Consider the following 23,938-nt stretch of genomic DNA (forward strand, 5'->3'; position numbering starts at 1 on the left):
AATGAGGACATAGCAGAAACTTGTCATAAATCTGTTAACAGTGACAAATTAAACACAGAATCATAGAATATGAAAGTCTTGTTGAGTCTGGAATGGTATACAACTCTCTCCCCCAAAACTGTTTTACATTCGCAGTGCAACTTATATATACAAATTCACTATAATAAAAATCAAATTATTCTAGGACTGGAATAAGCAAACTTTCTATCAAGCACGTGGATATAAAATATAGGAAACAGAAGACTAGAAACTTGAGATCTGCTTGACATGTAAGAATGTGTGTTAGGCTCTCTAAGAATAGAATCTGCTCAGTCTATGGCATGTTTCACATCTGCTTATGTGCTGCCTCATTAACCATTTATTTTCTTGTAATACAAGTGCCAAGAGCATTTGCTTAAGACATTGTGCTAGGACAATTCAATAGAAACAGTAACATTAGTACTGGCAAAATAACAGCCAAAGATGAGCAAAACATTAAAAAGCACATACAGGCCACATATAGTTTTAAAAAAAAAAAAATTTTTTTTTTAATATTTCCTTTTTGTTGCTCTTTTTTTTAAATTGTTGTTGCAGTTATTATTGTTGATGTCATCATTGTTGGATAGGACAGAGAGAAAGACAGAGAGGGGGAGAGAAAGACACCTGCAGACCTGCTTCACCGCCTGTGAAGTCACTCCCCTGCAGGTGGGGGTTGGGGGCTCAAACCGGGATCCTTATGTCAGTCCTTGCGCTTTGCACCATGTGCACTTAACCGCTGCACTACCGCCCGACTCCCTAAATTTAGCTTTTTAGTATTTGTTTTTGCCTCCAGGGTTATCGCTGGGGCTTGGTGCCTGCACTACGAATCCACTGCTCCTGGAGGCTATTTTTTCCCTTTTGTTGTCCTTGTTTATTGTTGTTGTTATCATTATTGTTTTTACAGTGGTCACTGTTGAATAGGACAGAGAGAAATCGAGAGGATGGGAAGACAGAGAGGGGGAGAGAAAGATACAGACACCTGCAGACCTGCTTCACCACTTTTGAAGTAACCCCCTGCAGGTGGGGAACCGGGGGCTCAAACCAGTATCCTTATTCAGGTCTTTGAGCATTGCACCATATGCTCTTAAGCCGAGATGCTACTGCCTGGGCCCCTCCACATAAATTTATATGTCTGGAAAAAGACAAAACTTTAAGAACATAAGCAGAGCAGAGTTTAGAAGGTAGGGCAATGGTTAACTACAAAAGAATGTTGTGCTATTATGGTAAGTTAAATAAGTGATGCATTAAAAAATCAGAAATATTGGGTTATTGGAAAAATCATGACATATTTCTGCATAAAGATATAGAAAAATACATCATGAGTTTTTAAAGACAACCTGATATGTGTGTGTGTGAGAATTTTAGAATGGTATCCTTTCACAAATTTAGTCAAATCAAATAAATATGTTTTACATAACAAAACATAGTGAATAAAAATAGCTGTGAGAATGTACAAATTACATCCACATGAAGATAACAAAATTACTTAATACTCACTGCATAATGACTTAATACTCAAAGTCTAGCTGTAAGCTCAAATAAATACCCTGAACACTTACTCTCATTAGGGTGAACACTTTTTAAAAAATATTTATTTAATTTATTTATCCCCTTTTGTTGCCCTTGTTGTTTTCTTGTTGTAGTTATTGTTGTTGTCGTCGTTGTTGAATAGGACAGAGAGAAATGGAAAGAGATGGGGGAAGACAGAGTGGGAGAGAAAGATAGACACCTGCAGACCTACTTCACCATTTGTGAAGCAACTCCCCTGCAGGTGAGGAGCTGGGGGCTCGAACCAGGATCCTTACGCTTTGCGCCACCTGCGCTTAACCCGCTGCGCTACAGCCCGACTCCCAGGGTGAACACTTTTTAAAATTGGAGTAATGCTGTATTATAACATTAAATGAGTTTCAGCTGTGCGTCATTATAATTCAATACGTATATATTAACATTATTTCAGAGAAATACTAGTCAAGTAAGACTTAACTATGTCATCTTATCCAGTCCTCTACAGGATGTTTATATCATTTATCTTTACAAAGTCTACCCTTACTAGCAAGAGACTATAAAACATTTGAGAACAAAGCACTAGTCTTATTCCTATTTGATTACCCTGCTGCATCTAACTTAGTGGTTTTCAGAGATGATGTTGAATTTAATTGGCTAAAACAAAAAATAGAGACGATTCTAGCCCATCAAATCTTCTTTAAGATTTATTTGGATCAGGAAGACAACATAATGGCTATGCAAGAGTTTAATGCCTGAGGTTCTGAGATCTGTCTGCAAGAGTTTAATGCCTGAGGTTCTGAGATCTGTCTGCACTACCCTAAGCCAGAGCTAGGCAGTGCTCTGATCTGTCTGTCTCTTTCACTCATTAAAAAATTAATGGAGGAAATGTTATGCATGTAGAAGCTATTGTATTTACATTAATTGTATTTACATTAATTCTCCAATAAAGAAATTAAAAAAAATTCATAGGGGGAATTGGGCGGTAGCGCAGCAAGTTAAGCTCAGGTGTCGCAAAGCACAAGGATGGGCCTAAGGATCCCAGTTCGAGCCCCCAGCTCCCCACATGTAGGGGAGTTGCTTCACAAGCAGTGAAGCAAGTTTGCAGGTGTCTATCTTTCTCTCCTCCTCTCTCCATTTCTCTCTGTCATATCCAAGAACACCAACATCAACAACAACAATAATAACTACAACAATAAAAAAAAGAGGCAACAAAAAGGAATAAATATTAAAAAAATTAATGGGGTGGGTGTAGATAACATAATGGTTATTCAAAGAGATTCTTATGGAATTGAAAAGAGAAAGGAAGGAAGGAGAGGGAGGGGAGAAAGATGTATTTATTACATATGACAGTTTCTAGTGAGGGGAGGGAGCCACAGCACCATTCTGGTGCATTTGGCACTAGGGATTAAATTAGGAACCTCAGCAAGTCTGTTGAGCTATTTTCCCAGTCACTAATTTTATTCTCTCTCTCTTTCTCCCTCTCTCACCAGAGCACTGTTCAGCTCTGGCTTATGGTGGCGGGGGGATTGAACCTGGGACTTTGGAGCCTCAGGCATGAGAGACTCTTTGCATAACCATTATATTATACTATCCACCCCTGCCCTAGTTTTATTTTTTCTCTCTCTCCCTCTCTCTCCTTCTCTTTAGCCAGAACACTGCTCAGCTCTGGCTTATGGTGGTGTTGGGGATTGAACCTGGGACTTGAGAGTCTCAGGCATGAAAGTTTCTTTGCATAATCGTTATGCTATACCCCACCCATTTTGTTTTCTCTTTAGTACAAATAATGATTATTATATAAAATCATCCTAAGTGTTTATCTCTTATACTTGAAGACAAATCCCTGGTCCTTGTCTAACTCACTACCTTTGTCCCAATACCTACATTAGTATAGTTAATGCAATACTTATTAAATGAATCCTATGAAAATTGGTTTTGTGTATACTTCAAATACTGAGTCAGAATATTCCTATCACTTCCAACAAAAATGTCTCAATTGTGTTCCCCCTCTCACGGGAAACTACCAAAAGACAAGTAAAAAAAGTTTTCCTTCAGTGCTTGCAATAACTTTTGCTGCCACTAGATAGCATCCTTTCATATGCAAACAAAACTGAAAAGAAAGCCTACATAGTTAAAATAATGAAAATAGCAGGGTCTGATTAAATCAAGAGTAGGGCACCAAAGTAAAAACCCTGTGGTGAGGGGAAGGGTAGACATTCGGCTTCCCTGGGTGACGGGGGGTGGGGGGGGGGAGTAGGACACAGTCTTTTTTGGTGGTGGGAATGGTGTTTATGTGTTTATGTACACTCTTATTAAAGTGTAGTCATATAAACCACTATTTAATTAATATGAGAGGGGGAAAACTGATTGTATGTCTCGAACTTTTTAAAACACAGACTGAGTCTTTTTAATACATAGGCTGAGTCTTTGATATGCTGACTCTCTCAAAAGTCTAGACTAGGTAGAACAGAAGCAACCGGTGGCACAGCTATATACAAGATGCTGGGCATTATACAGCAAACCCTAACAAAGGGACTTTTCAAAGTTAACCCAATTACCAAATAATGTGATGATAACAATAACTATCCATTGTCTTCTTGAACCCTAAGACAGCAGGAACCTCACATTTCCACAATAGAGCCTATATTTCCCCTAGTCCTGGAACCTTAGGGTGGGGGGCCCACTTCCCTGCATGCTTCTCTCAATTCATATCAAATAATATTTCATCTGCCGATCACAACCTGATCAACACGAGTGCCACCCCAGCATGCTTCACTTCAGACTGTGTCCAGAGACTTCAGGTGTGGAATGACAACCCTTCAGCTTCATCACTCGGGTGAGACCTTTCCTTTCATAGTATTCTCTAATTCCATTCCAGGTGGTCCACTCCCCAATAAAGTCCCCAAACCTAGATATAGACCAGGTCCCCTGAGATAGAGCATATGTTCACACGTGTCCATAAACCAGGGCAAAATATATACCTGAAAGCAGAAGCACACAAGAGTCTGCAGGGAGTACCCCCCAACACTTCATCTGCACTATTCCAGCGTTTAGGTCCATGATTGTTCAACAATTTGTTTGGCTTTGTATGTTAACTCTCTTTTCAGCCACCAGGTTCCAGATGCCAGCATGATGCCGACCAGACTACCCTGGACTGAGAACCCCACCAATGTGTACTGGAGCCCTGCTTCCCCAGAGACCCACCCTATTAGGGAAAGAGAGAGGCAGGCTGGGAGTATGGATCCACTAGTCAACACCCATGTTCAGCAGGGAAGCAATTACAGAAGCCAGACCTTCCACCTTCTGCATCCCATAATGACCTTGGGTCCATACTCCCAGAGGGATAGAGAATGGGAAAGCTATAAGGGGAGGGGATGGAATATGGAGATCGGGTGGCGGGAATTGTGTGGAGTTATAAGCCTCCTATCCTACGGTTTTGTTAATGTCTCCTTTCTTAAATAAAATAAATAAATAAAAATAATGAAGCCATCCTCAGGTAAGTGCAATGATTAGGAACTTAAACAGCAGCACCTTGTTAAGATACTGGAGCTGTTTTTTCTCTGAATCAATCATCAGAGAATGTCAACTTGTAACAAAACAATAGTCTGGATCATTCTAGGGCAAATGATAAAAAACAAAACAAAACCACAAACCCTATGTTTCGTCACACTTTGACAGAAGTTATAAAGTGCTAAGTAGAAATAGTGGGTAATCAATAAGTACATTCAATTACAATTTTAAAACTATTTCCAGTATTTTATCACACTAGTTTATCCCTTCTCAAACAGAAGCATAATAATTCTGTTACTGCCTATATTTCAAAGCTCCACCACTTGTGACCTTGGGTATATTCTGATTAATATACCTCTAAGTATGAATTCCTCAAATAAGCTAAGCATGTGGGCACCTATCATATATGGCTAGGGTGCAAATTAAAAAAAAAAAAAAAAACAACCAAAGAGTATAAATAAAAAACTTACAACTTCCTGGCATATAATAAACTCTCAAAAGTTTACTGATATTCCCAACTCCTTAAAATGACAGTAGGGGAGTCAGGCGGTAGCGCAGCGGGTTAAGCGCACGTGGCACAAAGCACAAGGACCCAAAGGATCCCGGTTCAAGCCCCTGGCTCCCCACCTGCAGGGGAGTCGCTTCACAGGCGGTGAAGCAGGTCTGCAGGTGTCTGTCTTTCTCTCCCCCTCTGTCTTCCCCTCCCTCTCTCCACTTCTCTCTTTCCTATCTAACAACAATGACATCAACTACAACAACAATAAAAAGACAACAAAGGCAACAAAAGGGAAAATAAATAAAAATTGAAAAAAAAAAAAAAATGACAGCAACTCTCAAGATCAGTGACTGTGATATAAAGAAAGATCCTAAATAACTCTACCCTACAACCTTATTTGGATAATAAACTTTTTTCCAGAATCAGTACACTATGGTCCATGAACCTAATTTAATTCACTCCATTTCCACATGGTCTGCATGATAAGAATGATCAATATAGCAACCTCTACTGACATGGTGCAATAAACAGAGTGCCGGGCCCTCAAGAATGGGGTGCTGAGTTTGAACCCCATTATCACATGTGCCAGGGTGATGCTCTAGTTCCTTCTCTCCCCACCCCTCTATCATTAATAAACAAACCTTAAAGTAAATGTCAATATACTTTTCAATGGTTAAAAATCAAATCAAATAGGGATCAGGACTAAAGGGTGCCCATTATCACAGGAGAGAGAGGTCCTAGGTTCAAGTCCTGATACCACATAGGAGCACCATGCCACCAAGGAAGTTGCATGGAAGACACCTGGACTATCTTATGTAACTTTCTATAGCTGAAATAAAAAGAATAAAAATGTTCATCCAGAAGTTTTAGATTCCAATATTAGTTTTAGATTCCAATATTATTCTATGATAGAGGAACAACTTCAAAACTGTATATGTGTGTGTGTGCATGCGTGTGTGTGTTGTGTGTGTGTGGGGGTATGACCTTGTCCCCAAACATGGCCCCAAGATACCTCTTGTGATGTAGGTTAAAATACAAAAATGTTTTCAGGTGGGGGGGGGGTAGGTAGCATAATGGTTATGCAAATGGCTATGCCTGAGGCTCCAATGTTCCAGGTTCAATCCCCCAAACCACCATAAGCCAGAGCTGAGCAGTGCTCTGGTGAAAAACAAAACAAAAACATAAATATGTTTTCTAAGCATATCATCAAAAATTACAAAGCGGGAGCTGGGCGGTAGCACAGCAAGTTAAGTGCAGGTGGCACAAAGCACAAGGACCAGCGTAAGGATCCTGGTTCCAGCCCCCAGCTCCCCACCTGCTGGGGAGTCGATTCACCAGCAGTGAAGCAGGTCTGCAGGTGTCTATATTTCTCTCCCTCTCTGTCTTCCCCTCCTCTCTCCATTTCTCTCTGTCCTAACAATGACAACATCAACAACAGTAAAAAAAAAAAAAAAAGGGGGGGGGGCAACAAAAGGGAAAATAAATGTTTAAATAATTTTTAAAAATTACAAAGCATACTCCATAATGTTATGTGATCCTTTCCCCCTGAAAATAATGGCACAGCCCACCCCCCCAACACCAACTAATTAAACAAAGGAAAATAAAAAGCTTTTGGGCTGGAGAGAGAGCAGAACAGTTATGCAAATAATTTCATGCCAGAGGCTCTGAGTTTCCAGGTTTAATTCCCAGCACTACCATAAGCCAGAGCTGAGCAGTGTTCTGGGAAAACCAAAACAAAACAAATAAAAATTCCTTTTTAGTTTTTAAGTTTTATCACCTGTTACTTCTACAATTACCAACAACAAAAATAATAGTAAATTTTAGCAGCCAGGGAAACTGCACAGCAGGTAGAGTACAGGAACTATATGTTTTAGGCCCCAGGTTCAATTCACCACACCTCATATGCCAGAGTGCTACTCTGGCCTGTCACTGTTTCATGAATTTAAAAAAATGTACTATTGACACCATCCCCAAATCAAGTCCAAATATATTTAGATTTTAAAATAAACACTTCGTGGTCCAGGAGGTGGCCCAGTGGATAAAAACATTGGACTCTCAAGCATGAGGTCCTGAGTTCAATCCCCAGCAGCATATGTACGAAAGAAAGAAAGAAAGGAAGGAAGGACGGAAGGAAGGAAGGAAGGAAGGAAGGAAGGAAGGAAGGAAGGAAGGATGGAAGGGAGGGAGTGAGGAAGGGAAGGGAAGGGAAGGGAAGGGAAGGGAAGGGAAGGGAAGGGAAGGGAAGGGAAGGGAAGGGAAGGGAGGAAAAAAGGAAGAAAGAGAAGGGAGGGCACCAGGAGCAATGGGACCATGCAGGCATGAAGCCCTAGTAAAAAGCCCAGCAGGAGAAAAATAAATAAATACAACATAAATGGACTCTAGTAAGTCTAGTAAGGCATTCTAGTGGCCTAGAGGGTAGGGCAAAGGTAGAGTACTGGCCTTTTAGGTCTCAAGTCCCAAGTTCAATTCTCGACATCCCATGTACCAGAGTGCTCTGCTTCTTTCTCATAATTTTTTTTAAAAAGACATTCTGAACTTACACATGAACTCAACAATGATTATCCAAAATGAGATAATAATTAAGTTTTGACTTATGAAGTTCAAAATCCAGGAAAATCTTTCAAATTAACAGATTAAAAAGTATGACAAATATCAATGATAAGCCAATACCAAATATTCAAAAAAGTACTTATAGTTTAACTTTAAAGTAATCTTAAAAATTCAATTTCTCACATATAAAAATGATTAATTTCTTCTATTTTTTATTATCATCATTTAAAAAAAATTTTTTTAATATTTATTTTATTTATTTATTCCCTTTTGTTGCCCTTGTTGTTTTACTGTTGTAGTTATTATTGTTGTTGTCATTGTTGGATAGGACAGAGAGAAATGGAGAGAGGAGGGGAAGACAGAGAGGAGGAGAAAAAGATAGACACCTGCAGACCTGCTTCACCGCCTGTGAAGCGACTCCCCTGCAGGTGGGGAGTCGGGGTTCGAACCCGGATCCTTATGCCGGTCCTTGTGCTTTGCGCTGCCACCTGCGCTTAACCCACTGAGCTACAGCCCGACTCCCATTATCATCATTTTTTATTAGAATGATGCTCAGCTCTGGATCTTTTTTTCTTCCTTTATCTGTATCTATTATTAACAGAATTTATTTATTTATTTATTTATTTATTGGGATCCTTCTGCCGGTCCTTGAGCTTTGCGCCAAGTGCACTTAACCCGCTGTGCTTCCCACCTGCCCCCCCCCTTTTAACCACAGCACTGTTCAGCTCTAGTTTCATTATAGGACAGAGAGAAATTAGGATGAGGGGGTGATAGAGAAGGAGATAGAGAAGATAGAGACAGACATTTGCAATACTCTCCTCACCACTCCTGAAGCCAGGTGGGAAGTGTGTGGTCAAAGCCAAGTCCTTGAGTGCGGTGCTGTGTATGCTTAACCAGGTGTAGCTCACCTGGCCCTCAGCTCTGGTTTATAGTGGTGCAGGAGATTGAACTTGGGACCTCACAGCCTCAGGAATGAGAGTCTCTCTTGTATAGCCATTATGCTATCTCCCCTACCCCACTTTTTTTTTTTAAAGATCTGACTAAAGGGGAACTTAGCAGAATATATACAACCCAGTCCTCATTTTATCAAGAGCTTCTACAAGAACCCAGCAAGAAACACAGGTATATTTAAACTATTACATAGCAAAAGAGAATACTGCAGATATACTTAAAGTTTTCTTCACTATGAAATAAAGACAGAATTTCCATATAATGGGACTTATGCTATTAAAAAAAGTGATTTACATAGTAATGAACTGTCAATCTTAGAAGAGTTGAGAGAAAAAAAGGGTATTAAAAAACAACATAAGGGGGAGCCGGGCGGTAGTGCAGCGGGTTAAGCGCAGGTGGTGCTAAGCGCAAGGACCGGCATGAGGATCCCGGTTCGAGCCCCCGGCTTCCCACCTGCAGGGGAGTCGCTTCACAGGCGGTGAAGCAGATCTGCAGATGTCTGTCTTTCTCTCCTCCTCTCTGTCTTCCCCTCCTCTCTCCATTTCTCTCTGTCCTATCCAACAACAATAAAAAGGCAACAAGGGCAACAAAAAGGAAGATAAATAAATAAAATTACAAAAAAAAAAAAACATAAGGGACTGGTGATGGCAAATCTGGTTAAGTGCACATGTTATAATGCACAAGGACCCAGGTTCAAGCCCCCAGTCTCCACCTGTAGGGGGAAAGCTTTGTGAGCAGTGAAGCAGTGGTGCAGGTGTCTCTCTGTCTTTCTTCCTCTCTATCCCTTCTCTCTTGATTTCTGACTGTCTCTATCCAATAAATAAATAAATAAATAAATAAATTCTATTAATAATAGATACAACATAATGTCTCTAGCATCAAAAGGAGCAAAAATTGTGAACATCTGTATTCATGTACATGTTTTAGTGATTTATATAAAAATTAGCTTTAGAAAAGCATACAATCGTGGTCCAGGAGGTGGCGCAATGGATAAAGCATTGGATTCTCAGGCATGAGGTCCAGAGTTCCATCCCTGGCAGCACATGTACCAGAATGATGTCTGGTTCTTTCTCTCTCTCCTATCTTTCTCATAAATAAATAAAATCAAAAAAAAAAAAAAAAAGGAAAAAAAGAAAAGCATACAAGGGGCCAGTTTGGCGCATCTGGTTCGGCACACATACTACATACTACAGTGTGCAAGGACCCAGGTTTAAGCCCCTGGTCCCCACCTGCAGAGCGAAAACTTCAGGAGAGGTGAAGCAGGTCTGCAAGTGTCTCTGTCTCTCTCCCTATTTTCCCCTCCCTTCTCAATTTCCGTCTCTATCCAATAATGAGTAAAAAACTTGTTAAAAAAAACACAGTATACACAAGAGGACCAAGTAGTCACACACCTCATACACAAGTGCACACACTACAATGCTCAAGTACCTGGGTTTAAGCCTCTGGTTCCCATATGCATGGGGAAAGCTTCAGGAGTGGTGAAGTAGAGTCGTAGCCATCTCTCTCCTTCCCTCTCTCTCTCTCTCTTTTTTTTTTGCCTCCAGGGTTATTGCTGGGGCTCAGTGCCTGCACCATGAATCCACTGCTCCTGGAGGCCATTTTTTCCCCCTTTTGTTGCCCTTGTTGTAGCCTTGTTGTGGTTATTATTGTTTATTATTGTTATTGTTGATGTCATTTGTTGTTGGATAGAACAGAGAGAAATGGAGAGAGGAAGGGAAGACAAGAGAAAAAGACAGACCTGCTTCACCACCTGTGAAGGGACTCCCCCGCAGGTGGGAAGGGGGGGGGGGCTTGAACTGGGATCCTTCCGATGGTCCTTGAGCTTTGCCTGAAGTGCGCTTAACCCGCTGTGCTTCCGCCTGCCCCTCCCCCCCCTTTTAACCACAGCACTGTTCAGCTCTAGTTTCTGGTGGTGTGAGGGATTGAACTTTGGAGCCTTAGGTGTTAAAAGTCTCTTTTCATAACCATTATGCTATCTACCCAACCCACTCTCTCTCCCTCCCTCTTTATCTCCCCATCCCTCGCAATTTCTCTGTTTTTATCCAATAATAAATAAAATAAAGCATGTAAGAAACTGTTAACAAGTGGTCCGGGAGGTGGAGCAGTGGATGAAGCGTTGGATTCTCTCTCAAGCATGAGGTCCTGAGTTCAATCCCCGGCAGCACATGTACCAGAGTGACGTCTGGTGTTTGTTTTCTCTCTCTCTCTCCTTCTATCTTCATGAATAAATAAATAAAATATCTAAAAAAAAAAACAGTTAACAACAGAGACATCTGTGAGAAGTATAACAGAGTAGTTAGTGGATAATAACGGGAATTTTTCCTCAGTTCCGTTTTGTGTACTTTTAATTTCAAGCAATGTGAATGCATGCATACATAGCAAAGAAAAAAAACTGAAAGTACTTTACCTTGCACCATTGTTCCTAATGACTTCCACAGTTTCTGCAACAAAATATCGATCCTTGACATATGCATAAATATCGTCACAAATTTCATGTAAGCGTGAGCGATGGGTAAGGTTGGTTAAATATAAAACTGGAATAACTAGTGGTTCTGGGAAACTTTGAAGATTCTGTCTTGCTTTTTTTTCGGACTCAAGTGCTTCCTGATAAGTCAGTCCAGGTCTACCCGTCACAGCACAACTCCACACAAGACTGTTGCACAGAATGGTTCGTTCAAAAAAGTCACTGATTAAGGGAAAAAAAAAAAAATTCATTAGCTGCTATTTCACAAATTTCTTATTAAAAGCTGATAAAGGGTTATTTAAAATGTCATGTCAAATCACAGAATTCAAACTCTAGGTAACTGGTCATCTTACAATTAATACAACTCTGAAAAAATGCACTTAAAACATTTCTATGTTTTGCCATTAAAAAGGTGCATTTAACTAAAATGGACTTCGATTTCCTTCAGTTCTTTAATTGGGAGTCAAGTCAAACTGAAAAGAAATTCAACCATACTTTTTTTTTTTTTTAACCAGAGCACAGCTCAGCTCTGGCTTATGGTGGTGTGGGGGATTGAACTGGGACTTTGGAGCCTCAGCCACTAGAGTCTCTTTGCATAAGTATCATGTTGTCTACCCGCCCCCAACCATTCTTTTTGCTTAACCATGATGCTACCTACTCAACCATTCTTTTTCCTTCTAATTTTTCAGCTTTTTATTCTAAAGGAGTCAAAAGCACTAGCACTTAACTATGAATTTTAAAAAGCATAAACACAGTAGTGGAAGAACTGAGAAACCAAATCACTTCACGAAAGAGAAAGTTTACGTAAATTATCTAGTTCACACAATGGAAAGCCAGTCATAAACAGTATAAACGATGTTCTTAAAAGAGCATGCTAATATTAGTGTCGATTTCAGTCTGATTCCCCACTTTTTTTTTTTTAAAGCAAAAGCTGACCAAAATGTTACATATGTGACATGGACCCACTGTGTCAAAAAGAAAAGCAGCAAAGATAAGGAAGTGTATCCATGTGCCAATCACTACACTGCAAATCATTAATTCCCCCAATAAAATGATTTTCTTAAGAACAGAGAATATTTTATTGACCTTGAAAATCCAATAAAATGATTTTTAAAAGAAATGGAAGAGATAGCAAAGATCCCTGGAATGTTATACAAAGACTAAAATAACAGCTGTTGAGTGTTGGGTGAGTCTCAAGGGCCAGTTTACTCAGTGCTCTTCTTCTGCGCGGTTTGAATTTCTCTCTCTTCCTCTTTTTTTTTGTTTTCCTTTTCTTTTCTTTTAATATTTATTTATTTTCTCTTGTTGCCCTTTTTTTTTTAAATTGTTGTAGTTATTGACGTTGTCATTGTTGGATAGGACAGAGAGAAATGAAGAGAGGAGGGGAAGACAGAGAGGGGGAGAGAAAGACAGACACCTGCAGACCTGCCTCACCGCCTGTGCAGCGACTCCCCTGCAGGTGTTGAGCCGGGTACGCGAACTGGGATCGATACACCAGCCCTAACATTTAGCTCCACCTGCACTGTTCAGCTCTGGCTTTCAGTCGTTCTAAGGATTGAACCTGAAGCTTCAGAATCTCAGCCGTGAAAGCATTTTCCAGGGATCGGGTCACGGTGGTGCACCTGGTGGAGTGCACATGTTACAAATGTGCAAGGACCCAGGTTCGAGCCCCTGGTCCCCACCTGCAGGGGGAAAGCTTCACAAGTGAAGCAGGGCTGCAGGTGTCTCTGTCTCTCACCCTCTCTATCCCTCCCTTCCTTCTTGATTTCTGTCTCTATCCAATAAATAAATAAAGATAATAAAATTTTTTTTAAAAAAAGCATTTTCCATAAACATTATGGTGTTAGCAAGAATATTCTTTGAAAAAAAATATCCAATCACTTCAAAATATAAGGGATCTATAATATAGGGGTGGGAGAGATAGTATAATGGTTAGACCTAACAGATGGTTATCAATGGAGCAGAATTTAATGAGTGATTATATCCTGAGAAAAAGTCTATCAAAGCTACAACTCATTTAGAAAGTGGCACAAGTCACAAATTTTAAGCAAATTGTAACTTCACACTTGCATTTTCTTATATAGCCTCCTCTGCTCAAAAAAGTTAGCTTCCTATACTCTAGCTCTCTCCCTTCTCCCATGTTCTGTATTGATAATTCCACCTTTCAGGATTCAACTCCATTATTATCTTCTATTTATGGGCTCCCTCAACTCCCTGGTAGCTATCAGCTCCACTTTCTAGGCTCCCATAACAGGTGACTCATGCCATTGTGCTCGAAACATACATGCATTGCTCATTAGAAGACTAAATTACCTCAGATCTTCAAAAGACTGGCCTGGGAGGTGACCCAGTGGGTAAAAGCACTGGCCTAGGTTCCCAAGTTGAATTTCCAGCATTATATATGCCAGAGTGATACTCTTTCCTCCTTTATCTCATAATAAATAAATCCTTATAAAAATAATGATGGTGGGGTGCACCTGGGGGGGAGACGAAAAAAATTAAAAAATAGATCAGGGAGATAGCTTACCGAAGGGGCATGAACCTTGCAACATTTGCAGCTCAGGTTCAAACCCCAGCACCATACCAGGCTGCTATAGGCAGTCGTGGGGGTTCTGGTGCTATGTTATGGTTAGAAAAAAATCAAAAAGCAACCCAGAGCAATGAAATTCTATGACACAGATGAGGCCCTAACACTGTATGAAGTGTGAGGATCCTTCTAAGGCCACTATGTGAAAAAGTTCAGGTTTACTTCTTTCTTCATCCAGTCTTGGCCTAGCCTTCAGATGAATGAGACAAGAGAGCAACAGAAACCAAATTGTGAAAGTTAAATGTGTGATTATTTTGAGCCACCAACTTTTAAGGTGGCTTCTAACAGTAAAATAATTTGAATATATATTCTGTCTAAAGAAAGAACACATCATCACAAAAACTTGGAGGCTTGCTAAACCAACAAGAAGTAAATTCTACCAAAAAAATAATCTGGATTATAAAGTTGTCGTGCCTAGAAATGAACACCTAATACGAAGACACTATCAGAGTTATGTAACTTTCATTAACAAATCCACAATCACAAATGGTGAGATAATAGTAAGATTTCACAAGAGCAGATTAACAGCTTGGGAATCAGCGTGAAAGGCATTTTGCCTCATGCTAAACTGATGGCATTCTGGTTTATATATCTAATATCTAGAACTTAACCACATGAGGATAAAGAAGTCAACAATAGTATCAACACAAGATCTATGCAGACAGCTTGAATCCCAAGCAATGTCCTATGTTCTCGCCACATCTGCAAATGTCAACACTGTAAGAATCCTCCCCAGTGAGCACCATGTGTTAGTACAATACCAAATTTGACAATCTTAGGTTCACAAGTGCTACCAATCGCTGCAGCATTGATCTTAATATCAAACCTTGGATTTATCCTACTCTAAACCAATTTTGACATGTTAAAAAGGGGGGGGGGGTGTTGAAAGGATTGAATTAACTGTAGGAAGCTAAAAACAAAAATGGATGCCTCATTAAGCCAGGTGGATGAGTGACTATGGTCAGTGACAGTGGGAGAGATTTATACATTTATGAAAAGTTTCTCACTTTTGATGATGGCAAGTTCCAATTCTAAGGGTCTAAATGGCTAAAAAAAAAAATGTTGTTTTATTTAGGAGATAGGTCATTGGGTAATACAACAAATCATTTTCCTGCCTCAAAAATCTACAAGCTCATCTATAGACATATTTCATTTTTTTGGCCTATTTCATTTTTTAAAAAAGCCCACAGCTGCAAATAAATTAAAAAACCAAAACTGTCATTAAGCCAAATTACAGAATATTTTTTTTATTTCAGAGACAATTTTGTACTTTAGAGTATGTGGCTGCTTATAGTTAAGGTGCAGTTTTTAATGAGTATTCTTCACTTAACAAAGCAGGTCAAACAAGAGTTGGCAATTAGTTAAGGACCATATAGCTCACAAAAATAAAGAAGTTTGTATTGTCCAATCACTAAGGATCCATCTCTGTCATAGTCCCTGTTTTCAAGAATCCAGGGTCTTGGGAAAGAGAAAATATGAGGCAACACATACACTGCATCACAGTGCAATAATAACAGATGTTACACTATGTAAAATGGAGGGGGTGATCAAGCTCTCTAAAAGGACAAAGGAGGAAGTGTTAGGCTGTAATAGCCTGAAAAAGACAGAAAACTGTTTAGCAACTAAAAGGTCAACTGGCAACCTCAACCAGCAAAAGTTAGAGACAAAAGTTAACTCTGCATTTTGTTAAGAAGTGAAGGAGGTGGGAAGGTATATAAAAAAATCTCTTTGCAACTAACTAGAAGAAATTATATTCAAGAAATAAAAACTAAAACAAATAGGTAAACAGAGTGGTCTTCAAATGCAATAGAAAAACAGTAAGTGCACTTAAAGGGCAATCTCCAACCAAATTGGTGATGTACTGAGTAGCTAAAAGATTTTCCCCAAAAACTGTGCCAAGGTCAGATTACCCTATTACTGCATGCTACCACGCACCACCCACAATAAAGGTATTTTGCAAAGATTTCTGTGTAATCATCCAAGGAGAAAGTAACTCAAAATCCAATGAGATTATAAAGCAGTCTCCTTCCACTTTTGTCATTTCAAAGTCAGAAAGATTAATACCTAAGTATCCCACTAGCAATACTTTTTTTTTTTTTTAGGTAGATTTAATTATATACTTGTTTGTGAGAGAGTGCCTCAAACACAGCATCACACTGGCACAGGTGGCACACAGGACTGAACTAGGGACCTTATGCTTCAGCCCAAGCTGCTTCCTGGAGGGTAAATGATTAAGCACCTCTGCTTCCAAACAAATCACTTCTAAACTGTGTTTCTCAAAAACCAGATATTTTAACAGAGAAAACAACAAAACTAGTTATTGAGGGTTTTTTTTTTTTAATGCAGAGAACAGTTTCTTAAAATTAATAGTTTGGAATATCAAAAACCTATTTCAGATTTCCCCATGGTTAGACCAAATTCATCAAAACCAAAGTATAAGAGAAGTTTTTAATTCAAAAGAGCAACAGATAATCTCCATTTTGAAGAGAGGAGACTCTTAAAAGATAAGGTGACTTTTACCAATGAGAGAAGTTTGAAAGCTAAAGTAATCTCCTATTTTGTTGACATTCTTAAATACACTTAAAAAAATTTTTTTAAAGAATTTTAACTTACACGTAAAAAGATATCATCCTTGTCAAGTTACCTAATCCAGATTCTCTTAAGTAGTTACAAGAGTGAACTCTATTTGAGTAACAAAACAAGTCTGTACAGGCACAGAGTAAGATGTACACCCCTATTTAAAGTACTGTCTGCTGAAAAAGTTCTCTCCATAAAACATGTTTGTGTGTAACTGTGCAGCAGAAAAAGAAGAATGCTAAAAAACTCAAAAGGAACTGATTTTTCTCTTAACTTCACGCCTCATTTCCAAGACAGGTATAGAGCTTTTGCCTAATGCCCCCCTCCTCCCCACCACCCCTAACTAAGAAAAGGTGCCTGCTACACAATTTGGGGGCTGTAACAAAGTCACAAAGGGGATTCCTCCTGGGTGGAGGGATATAATAATAATAATAATAATAATGATGATGATAAAGAAAGAAAAAAAAAAAGAGGATCAAGTTGCTCCAACGCTTGATCAATTCAGGTTCTCACTTGGAGATCCTGTTTGAACACAGATCTGTGAAAACACCCCGTCGTTAGGTGTCACAGGACAAGGGGATCTTTGGGGGGATAAACCCGGCTGGAAATGAAACGCAGCCGCAGCCGCAGCCCGGGAGTCTTATCAAAACAATAGCGAGTGGCACATGTCAGGCGGCGGTGAGGAGGGGACAAGCGGAGGGGACAAGCTGAGGCCGGCGTTGAACTTGTCTTAACCTCCTCCCGGCAACGCGAAAGTGAAAACCAGGGGCGCCCAGGGCTCCCCACCCCCTGGCCGGCCCCGACTTCTTCCTCGCCCGCCCGGTCTCCCGGGGGCGGAGACGCCGAGCTCCCCCGGGGCCGCGGCTTAGTCACCGAGAAGAGGCGGCGGCGGAGCGCACGACCTCGGCGCCGCGAGGCCGGGGGCCCGGGCGGAGCCTCCGGTGCCGGGGACCCCAGGAAACCTTCCTTCCCCCAAGTTTTTCAAACTTCACGAGCCCTCCCGCCCCGGCCCTAAGCTCCTCCACCGCCAGGCTCCACTCTGCCCCGCCGCTTCCTACACTGCGTCCCCCTCCCTCCCTCCCGGCCTCCGGGGGAGGCGGGGATTCCCTCCTCCGGCCGGGGGGACGGCAGCCGCCCGAGCCGCTGACCCGAGAGGGGGATGCCCTGGGCCGCCGGGCGGGGATCCCGGAACTGGCCGCGGAGCGCGCGTGTGGCCGCGGCGGGGAGGGGCGAGCTGGGGAGTTTCCGCCGGGCGGGCTGCGGGGCGGGCTGCGGGGCGGGCGGCGGCAGCTGCGGCTGGAAGCGGCCCCAGCGCTGACCCCGGCCCCAGTCTCCCGCGGCCAGCGCCGCCGCCCGCCACCGGGGTCGGGGGTGTGTGGGGCGGGGGGCGCCCGGGGGCCCGGCCGGACCCAGAAAAGCGGGCCGTCACTTTCAAGTCAGGGAGCCCCGGGCGAGGAAAAGGAGGGAGACAAAAGGGCGCTAGTGTGTGTGTGTGTCCCGGTGTGTGTGTGTCCCTGTGTGTGTGTGTGTCCCTGTGTGTGTGTGTCCCGGTGTGTGTGTGTCCCTGTGTGTGTGTGTGTCCCGGTGTGTGTGTGTGTCCCTGTGTGTGTGTGTCCCTGTGTGTGTGTGTCCCTGTGTGTGTGTGTGTCCCTGTGTGTGTGTGTGTGTCCCGGTGTGTGTGTGTGTCCCTGTGTGTGTGTGTGTGTGTCCCGGTGTGTGTGTGTGTGTCCCTGTGTGTGTGTGTGTCCCGGTGTGTGTGTGTGTGTGTCCCTGTGTGTGTGTGTGTCCCGGTGTGTGTGTGTGTGTGTCCCTGTGTGTGTGTGTGTGTGTCCCTGTGTGTGTGTGTGTGTGTGTCCCGGTGTGTGTGTCCCTGTGTGTGTGTCCCTGTGTGTGTGTCCCTGTGTGTGTGTGTGTGTGTCCCGGTGTGTGTGTCCCTGTGTGTGTGTGTGTGTGTCCCGGTGTGTGTGTGTGTGTGTGTGTGTGTGTGTCCCTGTGTGTGTGTGTGTGTGTCCCGGTGTGTGTGTCCCGGTGTGTGTGTGTGTGTCCCTGTGTGTGTGTGTCCCTGTGTGTGTGTGTGTCCCGGTGTGTGTGTGTGTCCCGGTGTGTGTGTGTCCCGGTGTGTGTGTGTGTCCCGGTGTGTGTGTGTCCCGGTGTGTGTGTGGCGGGGGTAGAAAGCAGCCCCCGGCCCCGGCCCGGCCCCGGCCCCGGCCCCGGCCCCGGCCCCGGCCCCGGCCCCGGCCCCGGCCCGGCCCTTACTCGTAGTGGCGGAAGATCTCGTTGGTGACTTTACAGTAGAAAACTTCCTCGTCGGGCCGCAGGTCGGCGGGCGGCTTCTGTCTCACAAACGGCTTTCGGTGTAGCAGAGGCATCTCCCGTCCAGCCCGGGCCGCCCGCGTCCGCTCCGCTCTTCCCCCTGTCGAAATTGGAGGGAAAGGAAACGCCGGTGAGTGGGGTGGGGAGGGGGGTCGCCCGGCGGCGGCGGCGGCGTGGGCCGGTCCACGCGCCCGGGGAGGCTCCTCTGCTGCCTTTTGTGTGACTGACGCTCCGCGGCTGCCACCGGAACGGCGGCCGCTCCAGTGGCCGCGCGGGGGGTGAAGTGAGCGGAGCCGCGGCCGTCTCTGCCCGCCGGGAGCGTCCCACCTCCGCACGCCGGCCCGCGGGCTCACAAAGGGGCCGGCCGCCCGGGCGGCGGCGGGCGGTGCGGGAGACACTCAGCCCCCTCCCCCAGCGCCGGCTCCCAGCCCGCCGCCGCCGCCGCCGCAGAGCCCACAACGTGCTCGGCGCGCCGCCTGCCCGCCGGCCCGACGCCCCCGGCGCTCGCTGCGGACCGACCCCCGCTCGCAGCTCCGCTTTGTCTCTCCGCTCGCTCCCACGTCCCCCGTCGCCGGCGCCACCGCGCCGTCCCGCGGAACCCTCACCTGCGAGCACGCCGGCTGCCACTTCTCCACCTTCCTTCCCAGCCACACAGGCAGCGAGCCGAGGCGAGCTCCGTCCTCCCGGGAGGGGTCGGCCTCCGGCTGTGCCCACCGCGCCCGCCCGCGCCCGCGCCCGCGCCCGCCCCCGCCGCCGCCGCCGCCGCCGCCACGGCCTGGCTCCGCGCGGGGGATCGCGTCCCGCCGCCGCCTCCCCCGCCTCTCCGAGCTCCTGGGAAGTTTCTGATCTACTTTCGGCTCCGAAGGAGGAAGAGCTGCTGGGAGGAGCTTTTCACTACTCGCTTCTACCTTTTTATTGGCTACTCGATGACTTTTACAGCCTGTCACTGATACAGGAAGAGACGGCGGAGAGCCTGGGAGAGCTACATTATTAATTAATGGAGCAACCCCCTCGTGAAGAATCACAAGCATCCTCCATGTTTGAGATAATCAGCCCAGAGATCTGGGGGGAGCGCTGGGGTTTCGTAAACACATGGCGAACTAACGCGGGCGAGCCGGCTTCATCTTTCACTCTGGGACCAGCGCTGGGCTCCACGATGGGGAAAGGATTCCTGTTGCGATTTCACTTCTATTTCAAGATGGGAAAAGAAATAAGGAGCAAGGAAGTATGTTGATACTTTTTTTTTCCTTCAAAATTAGAATTCTCGTCTAAAAAGAAGAATTGTCGACTTGTGTAGACATCCATCTTGGGAAACAAACAAACAACAAAAAAAAGTCTTGACAGTAGTTGTCTCTAATACTTAAAAGACAGTTCAGAAAAAGACCAAAAAGTTTGTTTGAAAATGCAACCATACTCCATTATTTAAAACTAAAAGCACGCTTTAAAAAAGTGACAGTTAAAGCATGTCGCTGAAACACTGTACAGCAAAGGATCAATATTTCATTCAACACTCAGAATTTTAAAGATTATGGGTTTCCTAGTGAAATTTCTCCTTAAAGCAACTTTCCTATACCTGGATGTTTCTAGTTTTGCTTTAAATGACCTTTTTTACTACTATTGTTGACCCTTGCTTATTTGCAGATTAACCTGTAAGAGTCTAAGAGTTTGAAGAAAAATTGTTCAACAAAAGATATTAATCATTACTAATATTGTGAAAAAACAGTAACTACAGAAACGCTCTGGAATTGTTTTTTATATCTTCAAATTTAAGTACAGGTGTATGGTGTATATTAGAGTAAAAAACGAAATCAATTCGATAAATAATACACCTTATTTTTATAGAAGTCACAAAGATTTGTAAATGCTCTAAGCAGCAAGTGTACTCTCTAGGCTGGATAAGCTTTAAATATTATGCACTCAAAGACTTGATATTTTTAACTAGTTTATACTTGGTATGTTGCTAATGTAGGCTTCCCTCCCTAAAAAGTACTAAAATTAACAGACAGAAAAATTGGAGGCCACAGCAGTACATCCAAAAGGGAAATGAAGATACATCTCAACACACACTGAAGCATCACCCAGAATTCAAAACTCCACTACTAACTGTTAAGCTTAAAAAGATAAAATGCTCTTTGAATATATAGTATTATTTCTTAGATCTCACAACTTGAGAAGCTATTAAAATTTTCTTTAAAATGATCAAAAGTGATAATGTCAATAGGATTTTAATGATTAAATACAAATCCTAAACAATCGAATTTTCTTTTTATATTAACCTTATTCTACTTTATCAAAATACTACCATATTCAATTTCCCTTCCACTATACTCAAAATTTAATACTATCATAACTCAATACAAGATAATCCTTAAATTTTACTCAGTTATTCACTATTAATTCAGAATAATGTAAGCATAGCAAATTATCATTAACATATTCAAGTGTTTTAATGTATTTATAATATTTGATCAAATTGCTATCATACTTCACCTCCCTCAAATAATACTTTATAGTTATACTACACATTTCTTCTTTCTATATTCTGGGATCATGACTACTTCTTTGCTTTTATTAATTCCATGTCGAGGATTTTGAGATAGTAAAGCTTTATGTTATAATCAGAAAATAAAGTATACTGTCTTAAAATAAGACTTAGTGTAAAAAGTTATAAATGAAACTATAAAAGTTAAATTACCACAGGAGGAAAAAAGTGAAAACAATAAACTGAAATCATTTATTTTCTTAGCGATTTAATTCAGTTAAACATTTATCAAGCTTTTTTTTTTAAAGAATTTATTTATTTATTAATGAGAAAGATAGGAGAGAAAGAACCAGACATCACTCTGGTACATGTGCTGCCAGGGATTGAACTTGGGGCCTCATGCTTGAGAATCCAAGGCTTTAGCCACTTCACCACTTACTGGACCACTCAAGTTTTTTTGTTTTAATATTTTATTTTTTTGTCAATGAGAGGGATAGGAAGAGAGAGGGAAATAACCAGACATCACTCTGGTACATGTGCTGCCAGGGATTGAACTCAGGACCTCATGCTTGAGAGTCCAATGCTTTATCTATCCACTGTGCCACCTCCCAGACCACCACTCAAGCTTTTTTTTTATAACATGCTAAGACATGGCACTAATTCATGTAAGGAATGCGATATAAATGTATCATTGCCTCAAAAACATGCAGTCTTATGTGGAAGAAACAGTATAAAGACAACCAGTCTAAGAGTTGTGTGAGTTAGAGTGATCATAACACAGTGCGAAAAGAGAAGTAGAAAAAATATAGACAAGGGATCAAAACTGACTCAAATTGAAGTCATTTATGGGCATGGTTTTAAGGACAACAGAAAGTTCAAGTTCCTTGCCAACTGGAAGATGCAACACCCCTACCTCCTTCTTCTCGTTTCCTTTCTAAAGGTACAAATGGCCCCTGTGTAGCAATATATGATAATATTAGAAGAATATAGTAATTAAGAAGGGCATTTATTAATCAGGTGTCACTGAGACTTAAACAATTTCAAATTGAGAAGCTATACTACTTTAGCTTTAAAAAAAGATTATGAAGTATGTATATTAAAAACTTATGTTTTATGTATGTATATATAAAAACTTGAGCTAGACTTAATTTTCTGTCCATCTGATTTTGAAAGGGTTTGCTTAAAAAAAAAAAAGAAAAAAAAAAACAAAAACAAAAAAAAAAAGAAAGGGTTTGCTTAGGTAATGAGACAATAATTATTTGTAACTGAAAGAAACCTTTGGAACCTCTCATTTTGTAGCTGAGGAAATCAAAGCTCAGGAACTGGAATTTATAACTTCTGACTCCATATCCAAACTTTTCGGACTACACTACTCATCCCTCTATTAGGTAATAACTAGCTTTCTTGTACTTCCTATTCATACTATAACTATAAATAAGCTAAAATACCATTCCAAATCCTCCCTAAATGTCTAAAATGCTTAAGGGGATAAGGGAGCATGAGCAGACATAATACTTTCTTTTTGAGAACTATCTTGGAAAGCAGCTGGGGGTGGTAAGACTCTTAGTATTGTCTGACTGAATAGCTGAGAAGTCTAGCTTCATATTTCTATTAACACATTTAATAAGTATAAATACTTTGTGTGCCTTAATTCTAAGTAGCAGCTATAAAAGTATTTAGAGGAACCAAAGGAGTCTAAAAGGCAGTAATGAATGAACTGAATTGAATTGAATTGAATTGAATTTACAACACGGTGACTATAGTTAATACTGTATCATATATCTGAAAGTTTCTAAAAGAGCAGATCTTGGGGGTGGATAGCATAGTGGTTATGCAAACAGACTCTCATGCCTGAGGCTCTATAGTCTCAGGTTCAGTACCACCATAAACCAGAGCTGAGCAGTGCTTTGGTTAAAAAAAAAAAAATTAAAAGATAAAATTTTTAAAAAGATGCAATACACACACACACAAATACCTAGTCAATATCTTCAACTTCATAACACTTTTCCTCAATATCCGTATGTGTTGCCCCTGGTCCTATCTCAACTTTTTTTTTTTAAAGATTTATTTACTTTTTGATGACAGAGAGGGAGAGAGAAAATCAGAAATCACTCTGGCACATGAGATGCTGGGGATTGAACTTGAAACCTCATGCTTAAAAGTACAAGGCTTTCTACACTGTGCCCTTCTCCACTAAGTCCTTTTATTACTGTCTTTTAAACTAATTCATGGCATTTCACCAATAAAAATATTTCTAGATATTGTTTTTTGGGAGAACTGAGTACAGTTCCCTTCACTTCTAAAAACCAGTGGCTTAGTGCCAAGATAGTGATGCTAGCTAGCTCTTGACTGTCCATGGGAATCACAGAGTTTTGCCTAGGTCAATCCCTAAACCAATTAAACAATCTCTGGTGTGGGAACCCAGGCATTTAGTTTTAAGAAGAATCTACTCAGGTGGAGCTGGTAACATAGCTCATTTAGATAGTG

General features: G+C 41.9%; 1 protein-coding gene across 2 annotated transcripts in view; it reads right to left on the reverse strand.

Annotated features, from left to right (window-relative positions):
• Positions 1-19,045, reverse strand: part of BAZ1A (bromodomain adjacent to zinc finger domain 1A) — a 72,580-nt gene extending 53,535 nt beyond the window's left edge. For both annotated transcript variants that reach the window (XM_060175420.1, XM_060175419.1), the window contains exons 1-2: positions 18,913-19,045; positions 11,436-11,714 (exon numbers count right to left, since the gene is read on the reverse strand). In XM_060175420.1, coding sequence (XP_060031403.1) covers positions 11,436-11,714; positions 18,913-19,025 — 392 coding nt within the window. In that variant the 5' untranslated portion in view covers positions 19,026-19,045. The remainder of the gene's footprint in view (positions 1-11,435; positions 11,715-18,912) is intronic.
• Between the last annotated feature and the right edge of the window lie 4,893 nt (positions 19,046-23,938).

Source organism: Erinaceus europaeus, chromosome 16 (assembly GCF_950295315.1).
Source record: "Erinaceus europaeus chromosome 16, mEriEur2.1, whole genome shotgun sequence".
Classification (NCBI taxonomy): domain Eukaryota; kingdom Metazoa; phylum Chordata; class Mammalia; order Eulipotyphla; family Erinaceidae; genus Erinaceus; species Erinaceus europaeus.